Source organism: Rhododendron vialii, chromosome 10a (assembly GCF_030253575.1).
Source record: "Rhododendron vialii isolate Sample 1 chromosome 10a, ASM3025357v1".
NCBI lineage: Eukaryota > Viridiplantae > Streptophyta > Magnoliopsida > Ericales > Ericaceae > Rhododendron > Rhododendron vialii.
The window spans coordinates 34,962,308-34,981,641 of NC_080566.1; the positions used below are offsets into that span (position 1 = coordinate 34,962,308).

The 19,334-nt window shown below is 37.8% G+C and overlaps 1 protein-coding gene across 1 annotated transcript; it reads right to left on the bottom strand.

The window, feature by feature from the left end:
* Positions 1-14,129: 14,129 nt before the first annotated feature.
* On the bottom strand, positions 14,130-18,286 carry LOC131304379 (transcription factor MYB20-like). Its single transcript, XM_058331601.1, has 3 exons — positions 18,062-18,286; positions 16,219-16,348; positions 14,130-14,805 (listed from the first exon to the last, which is right to left on the bottom strand). The coding sequence occupies exons 1-3, from the start codon at positions 18,192-18,194 to the stop codon at positions 14,235-14,237; spliced, it is 834 nt and encodes a 277-aa protein (XP_058187584.1). The 5' UTR covers positions 18,195-18,286; the 3' UTR covers positions 14,130-14,234.
* Positions 18,287-19,334: the final 1,048 nt, after the last annotated feature.

A 19,334-nucleotide genomic window follows, 5' to 3' on the forward strand; every position in this document is an offset into this window, starting at 1 on the left:
ATATTACCCTTTTGCCATGCGGGAACCTGTTTTGGTCTGGTTGATTGGCCAATGGGAAGGGGATCAGGTTGAGACGTATAGAGAGGTGCATAAGGATGGGTTGATGTGGTTTTAGGAGAGGAAGGGTCAGCTAGAGGAGATGGGATGTGGGTTAGAGTTGTCGATTGGGTCAAGGCAGTGGTTGGAAGGACTGTAGGTGATGGGTTAGGACTGGAGCTCATTGTAGAGTCGAAGGGTACAGGAATATCTGGAGTTGAGATGGGTAGGACGCTGTTGTCATTGCATGGAGTTGGTGGTGCGATAGAGTAAGGAAAAATATTCTCGTGAAAATGGACATCATGACTAACAACAAATTGATGTGTTTGCAAGTCATAAAATTTGTATCCTTTTTTGGCCAATGGGGTAACCAACAAAAATACAACGACGGGCGTGAGAATCAAATTTGTGTAAATGATGAGTGACAATAACATAGCATAGACATCCAAAAACTTTAATGTGATTGAATTTGGGGGTTTTGTTGTGTAACATTTCATTTGGGGACCTATTAGATAGTAACAAAGTGGGTAACCAATTAATGAGGTACACTGCAGTTAGGACACACTCCCCTCAAAATCACAAAGGAATATTAGCTTGAAAACGCAATGCACGAAGTTTAGCGTATCTCGGTTGATACAAAGGTGAGTATGTTTGATATGGTTCTCCTCAATATAATATTGTTGTGGTGGTGAGTATATATCTTGCTAATTGTAGTTAGCTTTTGATATGGTTATCTTTTATGAAATATTGTTGTGGTGGTGAGTGTATATCTTGCTAATCGTAGTTAGCTTTCGATGTGATTATCTTTTATGCGATATTGTTGTGATGGTAAGTGGATATCTTACTAATCGTAGTTAACTTTTGATATGATTATTTTTATGAGATGTTGCTATAGTGGTGGGTGTATATTATGCTAACAAATGATTTAGCTATTGATATCCATGCATGATGATTTGTATGCTTGGAGGTTATATATCATGCTAACCGAGATTTAGTTATTGATATGCACGTTGTGGTGTGTTGATTGTACCCGCTTAAGGATTGTGAAGTGAGTCACACCATATCGTGGGCCGTGCCATCTAATTAACGGTGAATGGGAATATGGTGTGCGGGACACAATACCTTGGGTACATGGGATGTGGCAGACGTGTCACTGCACGTGATGTGATTACATTCATATTATTGTGCATTGATTATTATTGCTCAGTTGGGTGGATATGTTGATTATAACTGTTGTATACATTCAAGTATTTCAGTTACATTGGTGAAGTGTATTTATGTTGACATTCCTTCTAGTATTGTGGTATTATATTGAGCATTTTTATATCTCACACACTATGGCTTTCCTTTTTGGTCTGCCAGGTAACAGGTTGCATAGAGTGGGTCCACTACCGGTCGTCGTGTTGAGGTGTTTTGCTAGCGTCAGGTGGGGTTTTGATTGCGTTGTTGTGGAGTGCCTTAGCTGATACAGAACTTTACTTGTAAGGAGTTGTAGCTAAGGATAGTTAAAGTTTTTAAATTGTATGGGTTGTAATTACTTTTGGTCGATGATTGGTATTCTATTTGAGGTTAGCCTTGGACGTTGTGAATGGTCTAGTTGTTTTAGGTGGTTGATGATGAAATTGGTTTGTTCAAGTTGTAAGTAAGTCGTCGGTGGATGTGTTGAAGTATAGAATTTTTAAAGTGCTATAATGCAGATGTTGTTTCTTGGTTGTGCGAGGTTAAAGTTGGTTGGTCAATACGTCGACTCATTTTTATGTTAAGGTGATAAGTCTTCTGCTGGGTGTTTAGTTCTGACAGGTTGTGAGGTGTGATTTGGTCTTCTGTGTGGAATGCCACGTGGTCGCGTTGACTCGGGCTCACTTTGGGTGTCGTTTGCAGGGCGGGGCGTGACAATAGCTGTGCTTGCATTCAACTACTCCATGTTGTTGTGGAGTATCCACATAGGAACGTTGATATTCAACTCCATTAGCATTGAAAAAATCCCTTATGGAATAAATTTCAGTTCCATTATCACTGCGAATTTTCTTAATGGTGGAATCAAATTGAGTACGAGTGAAGACAAAGAAAGATTTGAGAATGGATTGTGTTTCAGATTTATGATGCATGAGAAAAATCTATGTGCTTCGGGTAAAATCATCTACAAAGGTGAAAAAATAACGTTCTCCAGAATGAGTGGGAATTCTATGAGGTCTCCAAATATCACAATATAATAATTCAAATGAGTGAGAATTCTATGAGGTCTCCAAATATCACAATATAATAATTCAAAAGGTTTAACAGATGAAATAGAACTTAATAGAAAAGGAACTCTAGTCTGCTTGGCCATACGACAAATCCCACAATTATTGTCAGATAAAATTGCATGGGAAGGAAACAAACGGGCAACTAACCAAAGACAAGAAAGGGAGGGATGTCCAAGACGCATGTGTCATAAGGTAGGTGTACCGGATGCATGACAAGCAACATATTTCCTTTGCAAAGGTGCCATATAATGGAGACCACCACATTATTTTCCTGAGCCAATCATTTCCTCATAGCCAATTTCTGTAGGACACAAAAGGTGGGGGGAAAAATGGCCCATTAGTTTAATGAGGTAGTAATTTTACTTCTAGACATCAAATTCAAAGAAAATGAAAGGAACATATAAAACATTATCCAATGTGATGTGTTTATTGGAAACGGTGCCAACAGAAGTAATAGGTGCAGCAGAACCAATGGGTAAATTAACAACAAACAAGGTAGAAGACTGAAATTTTGTAAAAAGGGTGGAGTTAGATGTGATATGATCAGTTGCTCTGCTATCCAAAATCCAAGAATTAGAAAAGACAGAATTAATTAAAGGGATTTCGAAAGAAGTCCGACTTGCTGCATTTGCATATGCATTGGAAGATGATTGTGATTTTACCTTAGATATGGCTGCGGCGAGCTGTTGATATTGATCGGGTGTAAGTCTATTCAATATATTGTAGTCTGAAAAATTGAAGTGGGTTGGTTGATCCGAAGAATTAGTTGGAGCCGTTTTGGTGGCTGGCTGCCTGAATTGGGCCGCATGTGCAGCAGGATGGGAGGTTGTATTTGCACAGCCTGATGAGCTAAAGCTGTAACGCTGGCCTTTGTGGCTGTCAAAGCGACGAGCTGATTTTTTATTGTCACGTCCTCTTATACTCCCAGAATTAATGTTTCCATATAACTTGCAACAAAACTCATCTGTGTGTGCTTCTTCCCAACCTAACCGTTGGAATATGTTGATTTACCCTGATCGTAGGGCTAGGTCGTAGTCAGCATAATATCCGGAAGTCTAGTATCGTTCCCATAGAGAAAATTCTTTATTGCTTGCTAGGATTTGTAGAAGCGAGGGTTTGTGGCGTTTAGACGGCCAACTTTTGGTTTCGCTTTGAAAGGTGAAAAATGCTCTTATGAAAAAAACTAGAAATGAGTTTTAACTTAATTAAACAAGCAGCAAGGCGTTGGGGTAACTAATGCCCGTAACTTTAGCTATCAAACCATTCTCAACGAAAACACGGTTGAATCGCATGGCATAGGCTATCAACTGGAAGATTTAACTAGGAAACCATTAAAGACTAGAAGTGTAGTGTGGTAAACAAATGAGCTCTTTTGTTCTTTTGGCAAACACGAGGCGAGACATAGCTCACGGAACCACATGAGCAGCATATGATCACCGGAGATTAACATCGACAAATTTTGTTACATAAAAGGCGAACCACACACATTTACAAACCAAACTTCAAGTTTTTAGTTGAGAAAGGCAAGATAAACATAAGTCACGAGGCATTAGTCACCCCGTGGCCAAGCCTAATCGACTACTCAAATATAATGAAGAGACTAGAAAGCTTGCTAATTATTGAGAACATGTTTACCCGATAGAACCGAAAATAAACTTGATTTTATAAAAGATCCAACACCAACGAACAACTTTAATACTTAAGAAATTAACGTAACGTGAATACCTTGAAGTGTTCTTGAGAAATTACAACTTGAAAAGCGTAAGAAGACATTAATGGAGAAAAACCTAAAAGTAGTAATGAGCTAGATACAAGGAGAGAGAAGGAACCCCCTATTTATACAAAATGGGTACTATCTCACAAAAATATCTAAGAAACATACTAATAAAGGCAAGTATTCCATAAATAGAAAGCCCAAAAAGTAAGAAATATCTGGCCGAAAGCTCCCTGTATCGATACAAAATATGCTAAGTATCGATACCATACTGTTAAGTCAAAATGGGCCATTTCCCCGTAGCTTTCTTGTATCGATACGGGTTAAGCCCGTATCGATACAGAATTGTCTGCCTTCCCACGAAGCTAATGCGTATCGATACTAATTAAGGCTGTATCGATACGCGCTAGTTATCTCCAGAACTTCAGGCAACTTTCAAGACTTGGCACCCGATGGCTCGCCGGCTTGCCCGACGCCTCACGCCTTCGGTCTTGGGTCATGCTGGCAGAAGTTCCATCGGGCAAGGATACTTGAACTTCCTTGGAAATTAGCTTCAGGATCAAAATACGCCCTTTAAGGACGTTTTGCCTGAAACACTTAACAAACTACTTTACGAGCATTATTGAATAAAAAAAACAAATTATAACTATTACATCTATAAACTAGGGGACTTAAGCACCATGATTAAGCAATCTTAGGTGCTTATCAGTGTGGCCATCTTTATCACAGTAATTACAATGATAAAAGCGAGTATGACAGTTGGTTATTGTGTGCCCATCTCTATCACAGTAATCACAATGAACCTTGGTATTTTTGAGATTGTTAAAGCGGTTTTGTGTGGCGGTTGCCATGGAAAAATTCTTAGGGACTCCATTCGATAGTTCACGCTGCTTTTCATCTTGGATGATGAGAGAATATGCTTTACGGGCAGTGGATAGGGGATTCATGAGTAGAATGAATCCTCAGATGGGACCAAAGGATTCCTTGAGGCCTATCAAAAACTACATGATTTTGTCTTGATCTTGTTGATCATTAAAAACTTTCATCCCTCCACAAAAGCATGGGGGGGGGGGATGAAAGTTCATCCCACAAACTTTTCAGCTTTGTGTAATATGCTGAAACGAATGTGGAGCCTTGTGAATGAGATCCGATTGCTTCTTGATTTGAAAAATCCTTGGGGCGTTGCCTTGAAAAAAACAATCATGGAGATCCTCCCAAACTTCACGGGAAGTTTCTTCATATACAACTCCATCAGCCAAATCTGGTTCAATTGAGTTCAGGAGCCATGGAAGCACCATTTTGTCACAACGGACCCGAAGGGCAAAGTCCATTGGCTTCTTGGTTGCAAAAGGTGGTTCGATGGTGCCATCGACAAAACCAATTTTGTTTTTGGCTGTGAGGGCAATGACCATCGATCGATATCACATAGCATATATAGTTGTTGCCATTGAGACACTTTGAAACCAGAACAAGTCTTGGATGATCAGAAGAATGGATGAAATAGGGAGTAGAGGTGTCAATCGCGGATTCATTTTTTTGTTTGGAGCTTTCTTCTGATATGGTCATGGTGAAGACAGGAAAGAAAGCAAGGTAGGGAAGTTGATCCTTAGTGGCTCTGATACCATAATAAAATAGTTGTGTGGGAAGAATGAAAATTGTGTATTGATTCACAATAATTAGTACAAATATATACGCAAGACTAAGCCTAGGTTTACAAGGAAAAGAATCCGAGAGCCACAATTTAGGAAAACAAAATCCTAAATTAGGAAGTATGTAGAGACCCGTAATTTCTGAAAAATACTTAAGGGTTTATTTAATATTGGAAATTAAGGGAAAATATGAAAAATGTTATAAGTTTATGTGAATTGGGGTTAATGTGATAGGATTGTTATTTCAGGGAGTGCAAGTCAATGTACATTGACAACTACACAAGCTCACATCGTTCCTCTAAGTCCATTACTGCGTCCTTCGTCACATACCGAACCCACAACGACTCTATGACGCACCACCCGCCAGGTTCTAAGCTAGACTCTTATAGAACGAATGCCAAAGGAATTTAGAAAGATTAACGAGACGAATCACGAGGATACGAGTCACCCCATTCTCATCCGGACCGCTAAGCAAACCCCCATCGACCAACTATGCACCCCACGTCATATCTTATAGCCTACGATATTCGATAACCTCTCTATGATACGTTTTTTTCCATCCCACCATTCACCACGTTTAGTCATAGAACCTAACATGCTTATAGCGTTGATCACATCATGCCACAATCATTCCCAAGTACCATCAATCTCATAAGATGTATTTCGATTAAGTTTTTAACAAGAAGGATATACATGCAATAAGAGTGAATAATTTTCAATAAACGGACACGAGATACAAAGGGGCACCACATTGAACCGACAGACTACGACTACGAGATTCTATACGTCTTAAAGATATCTTTAACCATTCGTACATCAAACTAGGGGCAGCATTAAACACACATCGATCTAAATAACCCACAACAGTTTCTCAAACCATTTTAAGATTCCTCAAATGAATGCCACAATTAACTTCCTCATTTCTTACCATTCACCATCAAACCACTTTTCAGAAAAACACCCATTTTTTGTTGTCAAAATAATTTTGAGAAAACTCTCGACCTTTACGGGTCAAGCTCCGTTGATTCGAGCTTGAATACCGGAATCTGTTGATTTGTGGCCAAATACCGAAACCGTTGATTCGCTCAGGAATACCAGAGGATTTTTAATAAAAATTATTTTTCCAAAAACCAAATTCCTTTCTTTTCAAACCTTGGTAGAATCAATTGTTTATCACTAGACTAGTGAGACCTATCATTTTCAAGTAAAAAGTAAAGAAGTTGACGTGGCGTGCATATCATGCTTGTTGATCATGTCATTCAAAGGTATACAATATGCATTGGATTTGAGAGTAGTGCTTCGCCTTCAAACCTCGCCTTCAAATATAAGGTTTAAAACCCCAAGCGTAGGGCTAGGTCGTTGGTAGCATAATATCCGGAAGTCCGGGATCGTACCCACAGAGAATTCGAATGTAGCTTAATCGGATTGTAGGTTTTATATGGTGGATTGTGGCGTTTAAGACGGCCAACTTGGTTTTGCTTTGAACGGTGAAAATTGCCAAGGCAAAAGACTAGGATAACGCTTAATAAACTAAAAGGAGGCAAGTCTAGGGATCGTCTAACCCTTGACAAAGGATGTTACCGGTTCTCAATATAACTCAGGCGAGAGTCACGACCGCGTGCTCACGCCCGGAAGATTTAGCTTTAATGACTACGTTTATCAAAAGATGTGATTAACCGGAATTAAATCAACCTATTTTTGCTAATGTATCTAACACGTAGGGGGCCACGAGCCCTCAATATGTCGCTTGCCAAGACCGCTTGACTAAACTTCATACCAAGGAGTTAACACGCCTCGCTTAGACCAAAAAGGCTAGATTAATGAAATTCCGAAAACCAAGATTTTAAGCCCGAAGGTTTGAGAACCAAATAACCACCTAAGTCCTCGGGAAAGATTACCCCGAGACTTGGCCTATCAACTACTCACACATAGCTAAAGCATGAAAGAAAGCATAAAAACGAGACATGACTTTTAACCGATGAAAACGAAAACAAACTTGATATTATAAAAGATCTAGTCCGTAGGAACAACTTTAATAAACGAGAAATTAACAAACGAGAATTACTTACTTGAGTTCTTAAGGAATTACACTAGAAAAGCTTGAAAGACCATTAATGGAGGAAAATTAAAAGCTCTTAATTAACTAGATAACAAAGGGGAGAGAGGAGACCCCTATTTATACACAATGGGTTTCTCTCTCCTCAAATATCTAAAAACATACTATAAGTAGCAAGTATTCCATAAATGGAAAGTCCAAAAAGTAGCAAAATATCTGGTCGGAAGCTCTCCGTATCGATACAGAATAAGCAAAGTATCGATACCACATCGTTAAGCTGAAAAGGCCAATCTCCCGTAACAATTCCGTATCGATACAGATTATGGCCGTATCGATACGGGACTCTCTGATTGGAAAGATAACAAACGCGTATCGATACGGTCCAAAATCCGTATCGATACGGGGAGCTTATCTCTGGTCTTCAGGCCAGCCTCCAAAACTTGACACCCGACGACCGTTGGCTTGCCCGATGCTCCTCGCCTTCGTTCTTTGGTCACTTTGGCACAAGTTCCACCGAGCGATGAGTCTTGAATTAACTTGGGGGTTGACTTTGCATCCAAAACACGCCTTTTAAGGGCGTTTTGCCTGAAACACTAAACAAACTACCTCACGAGCAATATCGACTAAAAACGACAATAAAAGCTAAAAGCACTTCTAACTAACGGACTTAAGCACCACGATCAAGCAATCTTAGGTGCGTATCAAGTAGTATTTGGAAGAATGACTAATGTAAATTGTAATATTATTTTGGTATTTTGTATAATTTGGGGCTTCGAACCAGGATTATAATATTTGAATTTAAATTTGTGAACAGGAAAAGAAACGTTATTTGGGTATTATCGGTACTCCTGTGGTGATTTAATTTATCATAAATGATTATTATTTATGTTGAAAATCGAAGGCGTGACAAAGTAAACAAAAGGTAAACTATATTAGTGGGATACTACAAAATTCTAATATATATTCTCTAACAAGTTTAGGCGTTGTTTTTTATAATTACGAAAAAATATCCCCTCAAAATCATGTTATTATTATTATTATAAAAAAAGTGATATTTAATTTGTAGATATTATACGAATGCATGTAATTTGGTCTCCATAGTTAGAATCCTGCATTCGCCCCCGTTCCGGAAGTGAGACTCATTTGACTTTCTTTGTTTCGCACCCGTGAGTACTTTTGATTGGAGAATTTAAATGCCACTTGGGTCCTACGTGGAGCATCCTTATTGGATGACATGTCAAATACTACGTAGAGTATGACTTTTGTTTCGTCTTTGTCACCTTTAGACACATGCATTTTCCCTTTTTTCCAAACATCACACACTTGCATACTACTCAGCACTCATCGCGAGTGCATATTTTGTTTATTGTTTAAGTGTGTGTTCTTTTTTTTTTGGTTCCGACAGTCACCATACGCGTCCGTTCAAGCTCACACGTACCACAATTGATCTCTTTTATGGTGCGGTCAAAGACAAATCATTCACACCGAGATAGGAAAATTCACAAGAAATTATACATTTTTGCTATTTGACCCGAAGTGTCGGATCCTAATCAATTGTGTGGTGAGTAACTTCACCAATCAATCGGACTAACGCTCGGGGCCTTTAGGTGTGTTATCTTGAGTGTATATCTCTGTAGACTTCTAAATTAAAAGTCGGTTCTTGGGTTGTATGGTGCGTTATCCGTCACGAATTTTATACTGATGAGCTTCCAATAAATTTCAATCTTTAATTCTTCAAAAAAATTCTATAAAAACAAGAACGAACCAAACCTATTTTCGTTAAATAAAAAAAAAGCCCAAACCTACTCTTAGTATTGTTTTATAGAAAGTTCTAGATATTCTAGTACGGCACCACTCGAATCTAAATTCTAACTTCACCGCTATTTATGATCAAAAATCTCGACAACAGAGATGTCATTTCCATGAAAATATGCGATTCATAATTCCTACTATGAAATGGGAAAAACAAAGGGAAAAGGGGTTCCGTTTTTTTGCCATCGGTGAAAAACCTCTTCGGGCCATTGATCAAGGTTTGCCCAGTCATTCAGTGCAGGACTTCGAAACACATAGATCGAAAGATTCGTGTGAACTGACCCGAATACACGACGGTGATGTAGGTAGCGGTCTTACATAAAAGGATGAAACACAGTGGGCCACATTTTCAGAATTCTGTTTGTTTGTTTGTTTGTGGGCCTGCAGGGGCTTTAGTGGACTCTCTCGACACTGCTCCGTATGATTGGCTGTCTGACCAAAACAAAAAATATATATATTAACAAGCGAGACACAGTTTCTAATAATTTCTCAATTATTACTTTTATTTGTTATCTATCTTTCTCCACTCATTATCGAAAATTTTAAAAACGAAAATCCCGAAACATATATGGTCAATGTGAATGTAGTTTTTGTTTCATATGGAAAGACTTGAAATGAAAATTGGTGGTCCAAAAAGGGAGCACAATTAACGTCCACATTTTCACACTGCGGCAAAGGATTTCCATCATTCAAAATTTAGTCCAGTTGGTCCTAACTTCCCCCACTAAGACTTGTACTACCAGAGTACCACTACTCTCTCTCTCTCTATCTCGGGAGCAGAACTGGGTAGTTGGATAATGTGAAACGCGTTATGTTGGTCAATATTCCGCAGTCGAACATCCTCGGGCCCGATCCTAATACTCTCCCACTCTAGAGTTGTTACGGTGATCACATCAGATGACCATGTCAAAGATATATCATGTGAGTTGGCAATCATGTGATAAAACATGCGATAGATGAGTCCATTCCACTAATGTACTAAAAATAACTCACATAGCATCTAAAACATGGTCACTTAATATGGTTTTTTTTTTTTAATTCACTTTTTTTTTTCTAACCGTAACTATCATATATGGTATTATTGTGTTACAAAAATTCAAGGATTAAAGTAGTGGTATAGTCACCTGACAATAGGAAGCCTTTGGTCTAGATTTCGACTACCTCTTGCATGGTACATCAATTCCTGTATTGGGTCAGTCTTTATTGAACGGCTCTTTTATCTGTCTAGATCTATCGGGCCGAAAATTTATACTACTTCTAGTGGTACCATATGATTTGATAATTACCAAGAAGGATTGTGGTTTTCACTAGGGGTGGCAAACGGGCGGGTTTGGGTCAAATTGGGTAAGTTGTTAGTGGGTTGGGTCTTTAATGGGTCATTGACCCATTTAGACCCATTAACTATGAGTCTAATTACCCATACCCAACCCGACCCATTTATTTTAAAGCAAACCCGACCCGCCCATTAACCCAATTACATATATACTAAAAATTATGATCGAAAAATTAGAAAAGTAAAAAAAAAATTATGATCGAAACTCATAAATTTTTTCAAAAAGACGAGAATAAGTAATTTTTTTTGTCTTATTGATTTTTTTTTGTCTTTATTCAAAAAATTATAAGTTTCGATCAAATTTTTTTACTTTTCCGATTCCTCTCATCAAAACAAATTAATAAGTCACAAAAATATGACACAAAACAAAAAAAATGCAAAAAAATTTGAATAAGGACAAAAAAAATAAGTTAATTTTTTAATCCAAACCCTTTGCGGGACTACCATGAGAGAAATTTATTCACGGCGGAGCACAATTTCACGGGTCCATTCGTGCAATTAATGGATGAGATGTGTTTTCAATTTTGATTGGTCAAAATAATTGTTGCTGGTCACAATTGATTTTTAATTCAAACCATTCAAAATATTTTTGAACGCGTGTGATTTAGGACAAAACAATTGAATAAAAGAAAGAGAAGGCCATGCTCCTGGGGGTTCGGGGGGCGAGAGAGAGAGAGAGAGAGAGAGAGAGAGAGAGGGGAGAGAGAGAGAGAGAGAGAGAGAGAGAGAGAGAGAGAGGGAAAAGAGACCAATTGATGGGTCTGGGTTTGGAAAAGAGACCAATTAAGAGATGAAATTTGGTGGGTTACTTTCATTGCCTATTGGGTCATTTAAGTTGACCCAATTGATGCCCAATTTTGACCCAACTAATAATGGGTTAGCTGGGTTTGAACCCATTCTTACCCAACTAATAAATGGGTTGGGTTGAGTCTATTTTTTAGTTGATGGGTCTGGATTTGTTAATGGATCTGGGTTCAATTTGCCACCCATAGTTTTCTTTATGCTATATTTTTGTGTTGCCTTACGTGAAATTACAAAAAAATCCGTGTGCGCGCGATGCCTTGCAGTGATATCTATAAGCGATTATATGCATAAAAGAATGTGAAATTTTATGGGTACCATCATATTAATTTTGATGGCATTTATATAAGGGTAATGGGTCTCTTTGTGGGTTTTGAAGTGCATTTGTGAGACTCACTCACATATGACTAAATACCTAACACATTAATCGTGTCTGAATCTGTGCACCCTATCTTTCTTTTGCACATGTTGGCATTGTCTGAATCTGTGCACCCTATCTTTCTTTTGCACATGTTGGCATTTAAGATTACGCAATAGTACTCATTCATGGGTTGTCAACATGGTAAGGGCGAACCAACATAGCAGAGTTTGATTTTTCTTGGAGACAAACTATGATTTAAGTGGGGGGCCATGACATTGGGTTGTTGTGCTAGTCTTCCTTGAGGTTTGGATTGCGTAGTCGGGTCCAATAGTGACTCTGCTGCAGGGTTGTTCCTCAGTTACCAAAAACGAAAAGAAAAGAAAAGATTACGCAATAGCTTGAGAAAGCTTATATCAAATCCAGTTTCCCAATAGGATGAAGTTGCACACAATATATACTCAACGTAGCCGTAAATATTGTTCTAAAGTACTCAATGGCAAACAAACAATATTAATTTCCACAAACACTGCTGTGAGTAAAACAAGGTCACACCAGCCTTACGGTTTGGATTTTGACTCGGAAATTGTGCATGTACCGTATGTACGGATTGACCTAGGATTAATGTGCATTCTCACTAAAAATTCCATCATATGGTTTTCGATCGATTAATGTGCATGCATGCATGTCTGCTCAATTGATATATGTGTGGACTTATCTCGGGCTCACAAGTAGACCTGGGTAACAGGTCGTGTCGGGTCGTGTTCGTGTCGTGTTAGTCGGGTTCGTGTCACAAATCACCCAATCCGAACCCAACCCATTTAGAATTCGTGTTTCTCGAGTCGTGTTATTTTTGTGTTTCGTGTCAGAAAAGCTCAACCCTAACCTGTTAACTTCGTGTCCGGTTCGTGTCATGTTATCGTGTCTGTTGCCCAACTCTATATAGAATTACAGATATACCATATATTATGTATATAAGTTCGTGTTAATGGGTGACACAGATTAGTAACCGTGTTAATCGTGTCAATTTCGTGTCTCGCGTGTTCAACCCGAACCCAACCCATTTAGAATTCGTGTTCTCGAGTCGTGTCATTTTCGTGTTTCGTGTCAGAAATGTTCAACCCTAACCCGCTAACTTCGTGTCCGATTCGTGTCGTGTTATCGTGTCTCGTGTCCGTTGCCCAGCTCTACTCACAAGCATGCAGAATACAAATAGTGTATATTGGGTACAATATGCAAAGAATAATATGTCTCTAAAAAATAAGTTTGATCAGATGTCGTTAGATATATGAATAACTCGAATTTCATTCCATAATTTGTACGATATAAGTTTAAGGGTGAGTTAATTTCCTCTAAAAAGCCACTTGAATTTTTTTTTTTGTCTTTATTCAAAAAAAATCGATAGATATATGAATGAGGTCGCCGATTGGCGCTCATCGTAGTGTACTAGTGTGGTGGTCGGTGCCAATGGAACTCAATGGTGGTTACTAGCGCTGAATCTGATGGTGGAGGGGGAGAGAGAGAGAGAGAGAGAGAGAGAGAGAGAGAGAGAGAGAGAAAAACCTGAGTTAAAGCTTTGACAATGAGCAACGAATTAATGAGGAGGAGAGCAGCAGTAGTGGTGGCAGACAGAGAAAAAGATTCAAAATCTGAGTAAAGAGTTGGAGGTGCACATGCTCATACCAAGTGAAGCTTTTACTTAAAATTTTACTGTGGCTAGAGATGCTCTAATGCTATCTAAAAATAAAATTCTCACACATAATGCATGTGGGCTTCTGTATTTTCTCCTTTCTTTTCCACATAATTCAGCTTGTAAAGATCATTTCTTCTTCTTAATAGAGTGAAGACAAGGTGAATATATAAAGGGAGTAAACTCAAAGGAGTTGCCGTAACAGTAGTGATCAAGTAATCAGAAAACTCAGAAAATTAATCATTGATATGGCATTCGACTTAATTTTACATGCATGCTTCTCGTATTCGATCAGTCCACACAAGATTTTGCTCCAACTTTAACCAGGCCCGGCTATTGAATTGCGGGGCTGGTCTTTCGACTTGATCAAACCAGATTCAGATTTCCAAATATCAAAATGTGAATCAAAAAAGGAAGTACTAAAGGTGTGCCTGTTTTTTTTTCCTGCTTCTTGGCTTTTATTAACTGTAACCAACTAAAAACAATATTACAAACAAGCCCCTGATACCAAAAAAAAAAAACCTCCCAATCACAAGAGCTCAAATAATGTAGTCTCTAATAGGTTCTTGGTCCCAAACAATTCCTGGGATTGGGGTTACATTGTTCCTATCACTATCATAATTAATCAGCCAATCCAAAGTACTGCTGAAGTCACCATCCCAGAAATCCAAGCTATTGATGATGTCACATTGCCAATCAAAATTTGGGAAGTCAAATTCTTGAATTATACTGGAGGAAGAAGACGATGGAGCAGAAGATGAAGAACGAGAAGCAGATACAAGAGTACTGATCTCATGGGGTTCAATCAATGGGACCTCATCTGTACAAAACCCATTGTTGATCACTTCCATTGATGGATCTTCATCTGGGTTTATTAGTTCCTCATTGGCCTCTGTAATTGATGATTCCATTGATGATGACTCTGTTTCACTGCTTGGGCCCACTTGTTGATCTTCTTGTTTTTCTTTGGGTAGTTCATCAGTTGGGAGTGGTTTGTGTGTTAGAGGGTCAATCCCCATTTTCTTGAGCTTTTTCTTGATGTGGGTATTCCAGTGGTTCTTTATCTCGTTATCGGTTCTTCCGGGGAGATGAGAAGCAATTTTAGACCATCTGCAGAAGGAAAAAAAATTAAATTATCCACACTTTTATGACTGGGTAAGATCGATAATTCTTCATTTGAATTTTTGAAAAAATAAAGTAAAAGCACATCTTCAATCAAGTTGGATAAAATTACATTGAGTAATGCTACATATTGGATAAGATACCGTTATGCCATTATCAATGAGATAGTGTTATGTCAACGGGAAGTGCTACAATACACATCCCTTATTTGGGTGTGTATCATATGCACCCTTATTAAAATACACTAAAATGTTATGAATCACAAAATGTTACGAATCTATTGCTAAAAAGTTACGAATCATATTGTTGAAAAGTTATGAATTTTTAGTATAAAAGTTACGATATGAAATAAAATGTTATGAATGACCGGTCCTACAAGTAATTTTTTATGAGGTGGCACAATATGAACGACACAATAGGTGCATATGGTACACACCTTAAAGAGGTGTATATTGAAGACTTTTCCTATGTCAACATGTCATGTTGATTCTAATCAGTATTACAGTAAATTTAAGCTGGCTATCGTACACAAAAATTGGAATTTTTTTTTGATGACCGGATGTCCAGGCCAGCTTGCGCGCGAATCTCTGGAAAGAAAAAGGTAAGTCACAGGGAAGAAGTGATGCAGAAATGAATGACTTCATGAAGGTTTGAAAGTAAATTTTATCAATTCAACATGCAGGAAGTTCTACTATGCTTCGAATTCTCATCTTGTTCCGGTCTTACTGATCATTTGTTGTGTGCTACTGATCATTTGTTGTGTGCTGACGGTGTCGAAGCGGAGGAGGATACTGTGTCATCGTGTCCGGATAAATTTCGTACTAGTAAACTCTAGCAGATCAACATGACGGCAATGCTTTTTAAATAGGTAAGTCACAAAGACGAAAAAATTCAACTTAGGAAAGTAAACATGTCATGTCATGTTGATACCGTTATGCCATTATCAATGAGATAGTGTTATGTCAACATGTCATGTTGATTCTAATCAGTATTACAGTGAATTTAAGCTGGCTATCTACACAAAAATTGGAATTTTTTTTTGATAACTGGATGTCCAGGACCATGCCAGCTTGCGCTCGAATCTCTTGAAAGAAAAAGGTAAGTCACAGAGAAGAAGTGACGCAGAAATGACCGACTTCAGGAAGGTTTGAAAGTAAATTTTATCAATTCAACTTGCAGGAAGTTCTACTCTGCTTCGAATTCTCCTCTTGTTCCGGTCTTACTGATCATTCGTTGTGTGCTGACGGTGTCAAATCGGAGGAGGAGACTGTGTCATCGTGTCCGGATAAATTTCGTACTAGTAAACTCTAGAAGATCAACATGACGGCAATGCTTTTTAAATTACCAGTCACAAAGACGAAAAAATTCAACTTAGGAAAGTAAATAGTAAAAGTAAAAGACCTGTTGCCAAGTTGAGCATGGAGGTCAATAACCGTCTTCTCTTCGTACTCTGATAAGAGACCCCTCTTTAAGTCTGGCCTAAGATAGTTTGTCCACCTCAGCCTGCAACTCTTACCACACCTTAGTAATCCTGCAATGACACACACCATAACATTTTCCCAATTGAGAGAAAGTTGACATAAATAAGAGGATACATAACTCTTCACATTCTTTTTACAATTTGAGTGGGCGGCTTTTCTGGCACATTCCTTTTCTAATGATTGTAAACTAGTGACCTTTGTGTTAATATCCACCACTGGGCTCCTGTTCCAGTTGGTAAAGGTGGCGGTTTAAGCTCTGTCGAGGGTGTTCAGAAATTTAGGGCTATGAATAATTTCTAAAACTCTTTGTGAAGTAACCTATTAACACTCTGCTAACCCCGTCAATATATACAATATTGGCAAAAAAAAGACCTTTGTTAATATCCCACTTTTTTGTTGAGAAAAACAAACAATCTTAAGAGAATAAAGGAAGATATAAAAAACCAGTTGATTTTTCAATCGGAGCCATGGTGGAACGGTCTGGGACGCCACATGACTTTATATCCGAAGACCACTAAATAATTACTTCATAGTGAAAAATCAACAATTTCCTTTTTAAGAATCTACGGACCACTAAATAATTACTCCTTCATAGAGTCTACGGACTCCTTAATTTATTACAAAATCAGCCATGAAAGATATGCATAGATGGAAGCCATTTTGTAAAGATGGGTCTTATGGTAAGTAAAAAGTGGATAACTTTTTTTTTTTAACAGGAAAAAGCGATCGAATATCATTAATAAGTCAAAACAGAGAGTTACAGAGTGACGAACAACGAAAAGAGGCTAGAGCATATAGCATTACAACGAAAAATTAATAAGCATCCCAACTAGGTTTGTTACACTTGAATTGATGATAGTAAAATTACACAAAAAATTAGAAACAAACTTCTGAGAAACTAATGACATTCAAATTATCTTGACTCATGATCCGAAAGCAACAACTTTGCAAACAAATCCACAATTTCGTTTCGGCCCAACTGTTTTTTTTTTAATAACCGGATGTCCGGTCCAGCTTGCGTGTATCTCGACCAATTAGACTTTGCACTAAGCCACAACAATTAAACATCCCCATTGTGTCCCTAAGCTTACTGCCACCCAATAATTGATATTTATGTATAAGAATTCCTTCTCTATATGTGTCTCGCTAATCTTTTTTAGCGTTCCTCGAAATGCTATTTTCGGGGCTAGGCTTGTTACAGCTATCTTTCTGTTTAAATAAGGCAAGTGGATCATAATTGAAGTGTCACGGAAAAAACTCTTTACTTTCTGTCAATTAGGCTTTATTCACTTGTCAAGAAATTAGAGTAGGAAAACTATTCCCGAAAAAGCAATAGTGGAGTGAAGTAAAACAAAATGAAAAAGTATTTCCCGTTTTGTGTTTGATATATATATATATAACAAATTTAAGTGAAAGTTAAAAATTAGTAATTTGGTTTTTTAGAAACAAGATTTCTGCAACATCTTGTGTTTTTCGGGACAACTTTTGAGGACATCTTTGTTCTCATTTTCAAAGATTAAAAAAAAAAAATCTTTTTTGCCAATAAAAAAAACTTTAGAGGGTAAGCGAATCCTTGCGGAAAGTCAAAAGACACGGGTCTCACAACTTCTCAACTAATTGAACAAATTAAAAATCGGGAAAGTTGAACATTTCCGTTCTTTTCTTTCCTTTCCGTTCTGGGCAACTGAATGGAGCTTTTAAGTTCTGTCCTTTTTATCCCAGAAAAAGAAAAGAAGATGGAATTTGGAAGAGTTGGAGGAGACCTGCAAGTTTAGGGACAGCTCTCCAGCAGCATTGGCCATTGGTGAGGATGAAGTTGATCAGCCTCTTGTCCTCTTCAGCTGTCCATGGCCCCTTCTTTAGCCCTACTTTCTCACAACACGGCTGTCTCCCCATCCTATACGTATGTATATGTAAACTCTATGAGAGAGAGAGAGAGAGAGAGAGAGAGAGAGAGAGAGGAATGAAGGCAATGCGTATTTTGGGGTATGACTTTAGTGATCACCACTGCCTTTTATAAGGAGCTCCACCTCTCCTCTAGAAGGACACGGCTGAAGACTCTAGTGCTCTTTTTTTTTTTTTTTCAAATTTTGTCTTTTTATTTGAAGTTTATCCTGAGTGACACAAGTGTAAATTATGAAAATGCAGGGAGGCCCCACGCGTTCGATGTCCCAATCCAATAGGAAAGCGCCAGCCGCCAACTCATTCGCTCCACAAACTTTGATTTTATACCATGAAAAAATTAAACAAACCCCAAAAAAAAAATCCAAAATTATATGCCAGTTTCGGCATCGTCTCTAAAAAAAAAAGGTATTTCAATAATTTATAAAAAGAAATATCATTTTAGAACTTTTGTCTAATAAAACTAATTATCAAGACCTATCAGAAGATCTATGTTAGATATGAAAAGAAAAATATAAATAACATTTTAAGAAGCCCGAAATAGTGAGAACACGACATGCAAATTAGAATGGAGGGAGTAATTTGAAAATTATGCGCATGAACTAGCCTCTACACCAACCCAAAAAAAAAAAAAAAGATTATATTCTTAGGTCCTGTTTTGCTAAGGTTCATATTTTTTAAATACTTATTTTTTTATTTTACGAGACAAGTCATTCTATCACAATACATCACATTTAATTCAAAAAATAACGAAGTATTTATTTAAAAAAGTACTTTATTTTAGGTAGTGGAGCACACCCTTACTCTGTTAGACAAACACAAAAGGCAAAGACAGAGAATTGGGGCTATTGCCCCTTCAAAAGGAGTCAAATTTTATCCATGAGATTCTTTATTTGATTTTTCAAATTTCTCCCAATTGGGGCTATTAATTGCCCCTTAAAAAGAAGTCAAGTTTCTCCCCCTTCTCTTACACTTTAATTCGTTTTTTATACCTACTATTTGTTTATTCATGAGGGAAAAAAAAAGTCGTGTGGCATTTTTAATTTGGGGTGACATTAGTAAAGTTCAGGCGGTGTTGGTTAATTTTAGGTGACCTTAACAAAATTTTCGGTGGCATGAGTAATTTTAGGGTGG

Excerpts from the sequence above, each read along its gene's own strand:
- LOC131304379 (XM_058331601.1), bottom strand. The coding sequence starts at position 18,194 with ATGGGGAGACAGCCGTGTTGTGAGAAAGTAGGGCTAAAGAAGGGGCCA. Across the intron at positions 16,349-18,061 it reads AGCTGTCCCTAAACTTGCAG|GATTACTAAGGTGTGGTAAG; the intron begins GTCTCCTCCAAC and ends GTGTCATTGCAG. Across the intron at positions 14,806-16,218 it reads CATGCTCAACTTGGCAACAG|ATGGTCTAAAATTGCTTCTC; the intron begins GTCTTTTACTTT and ends TTCCTTCTGCAG.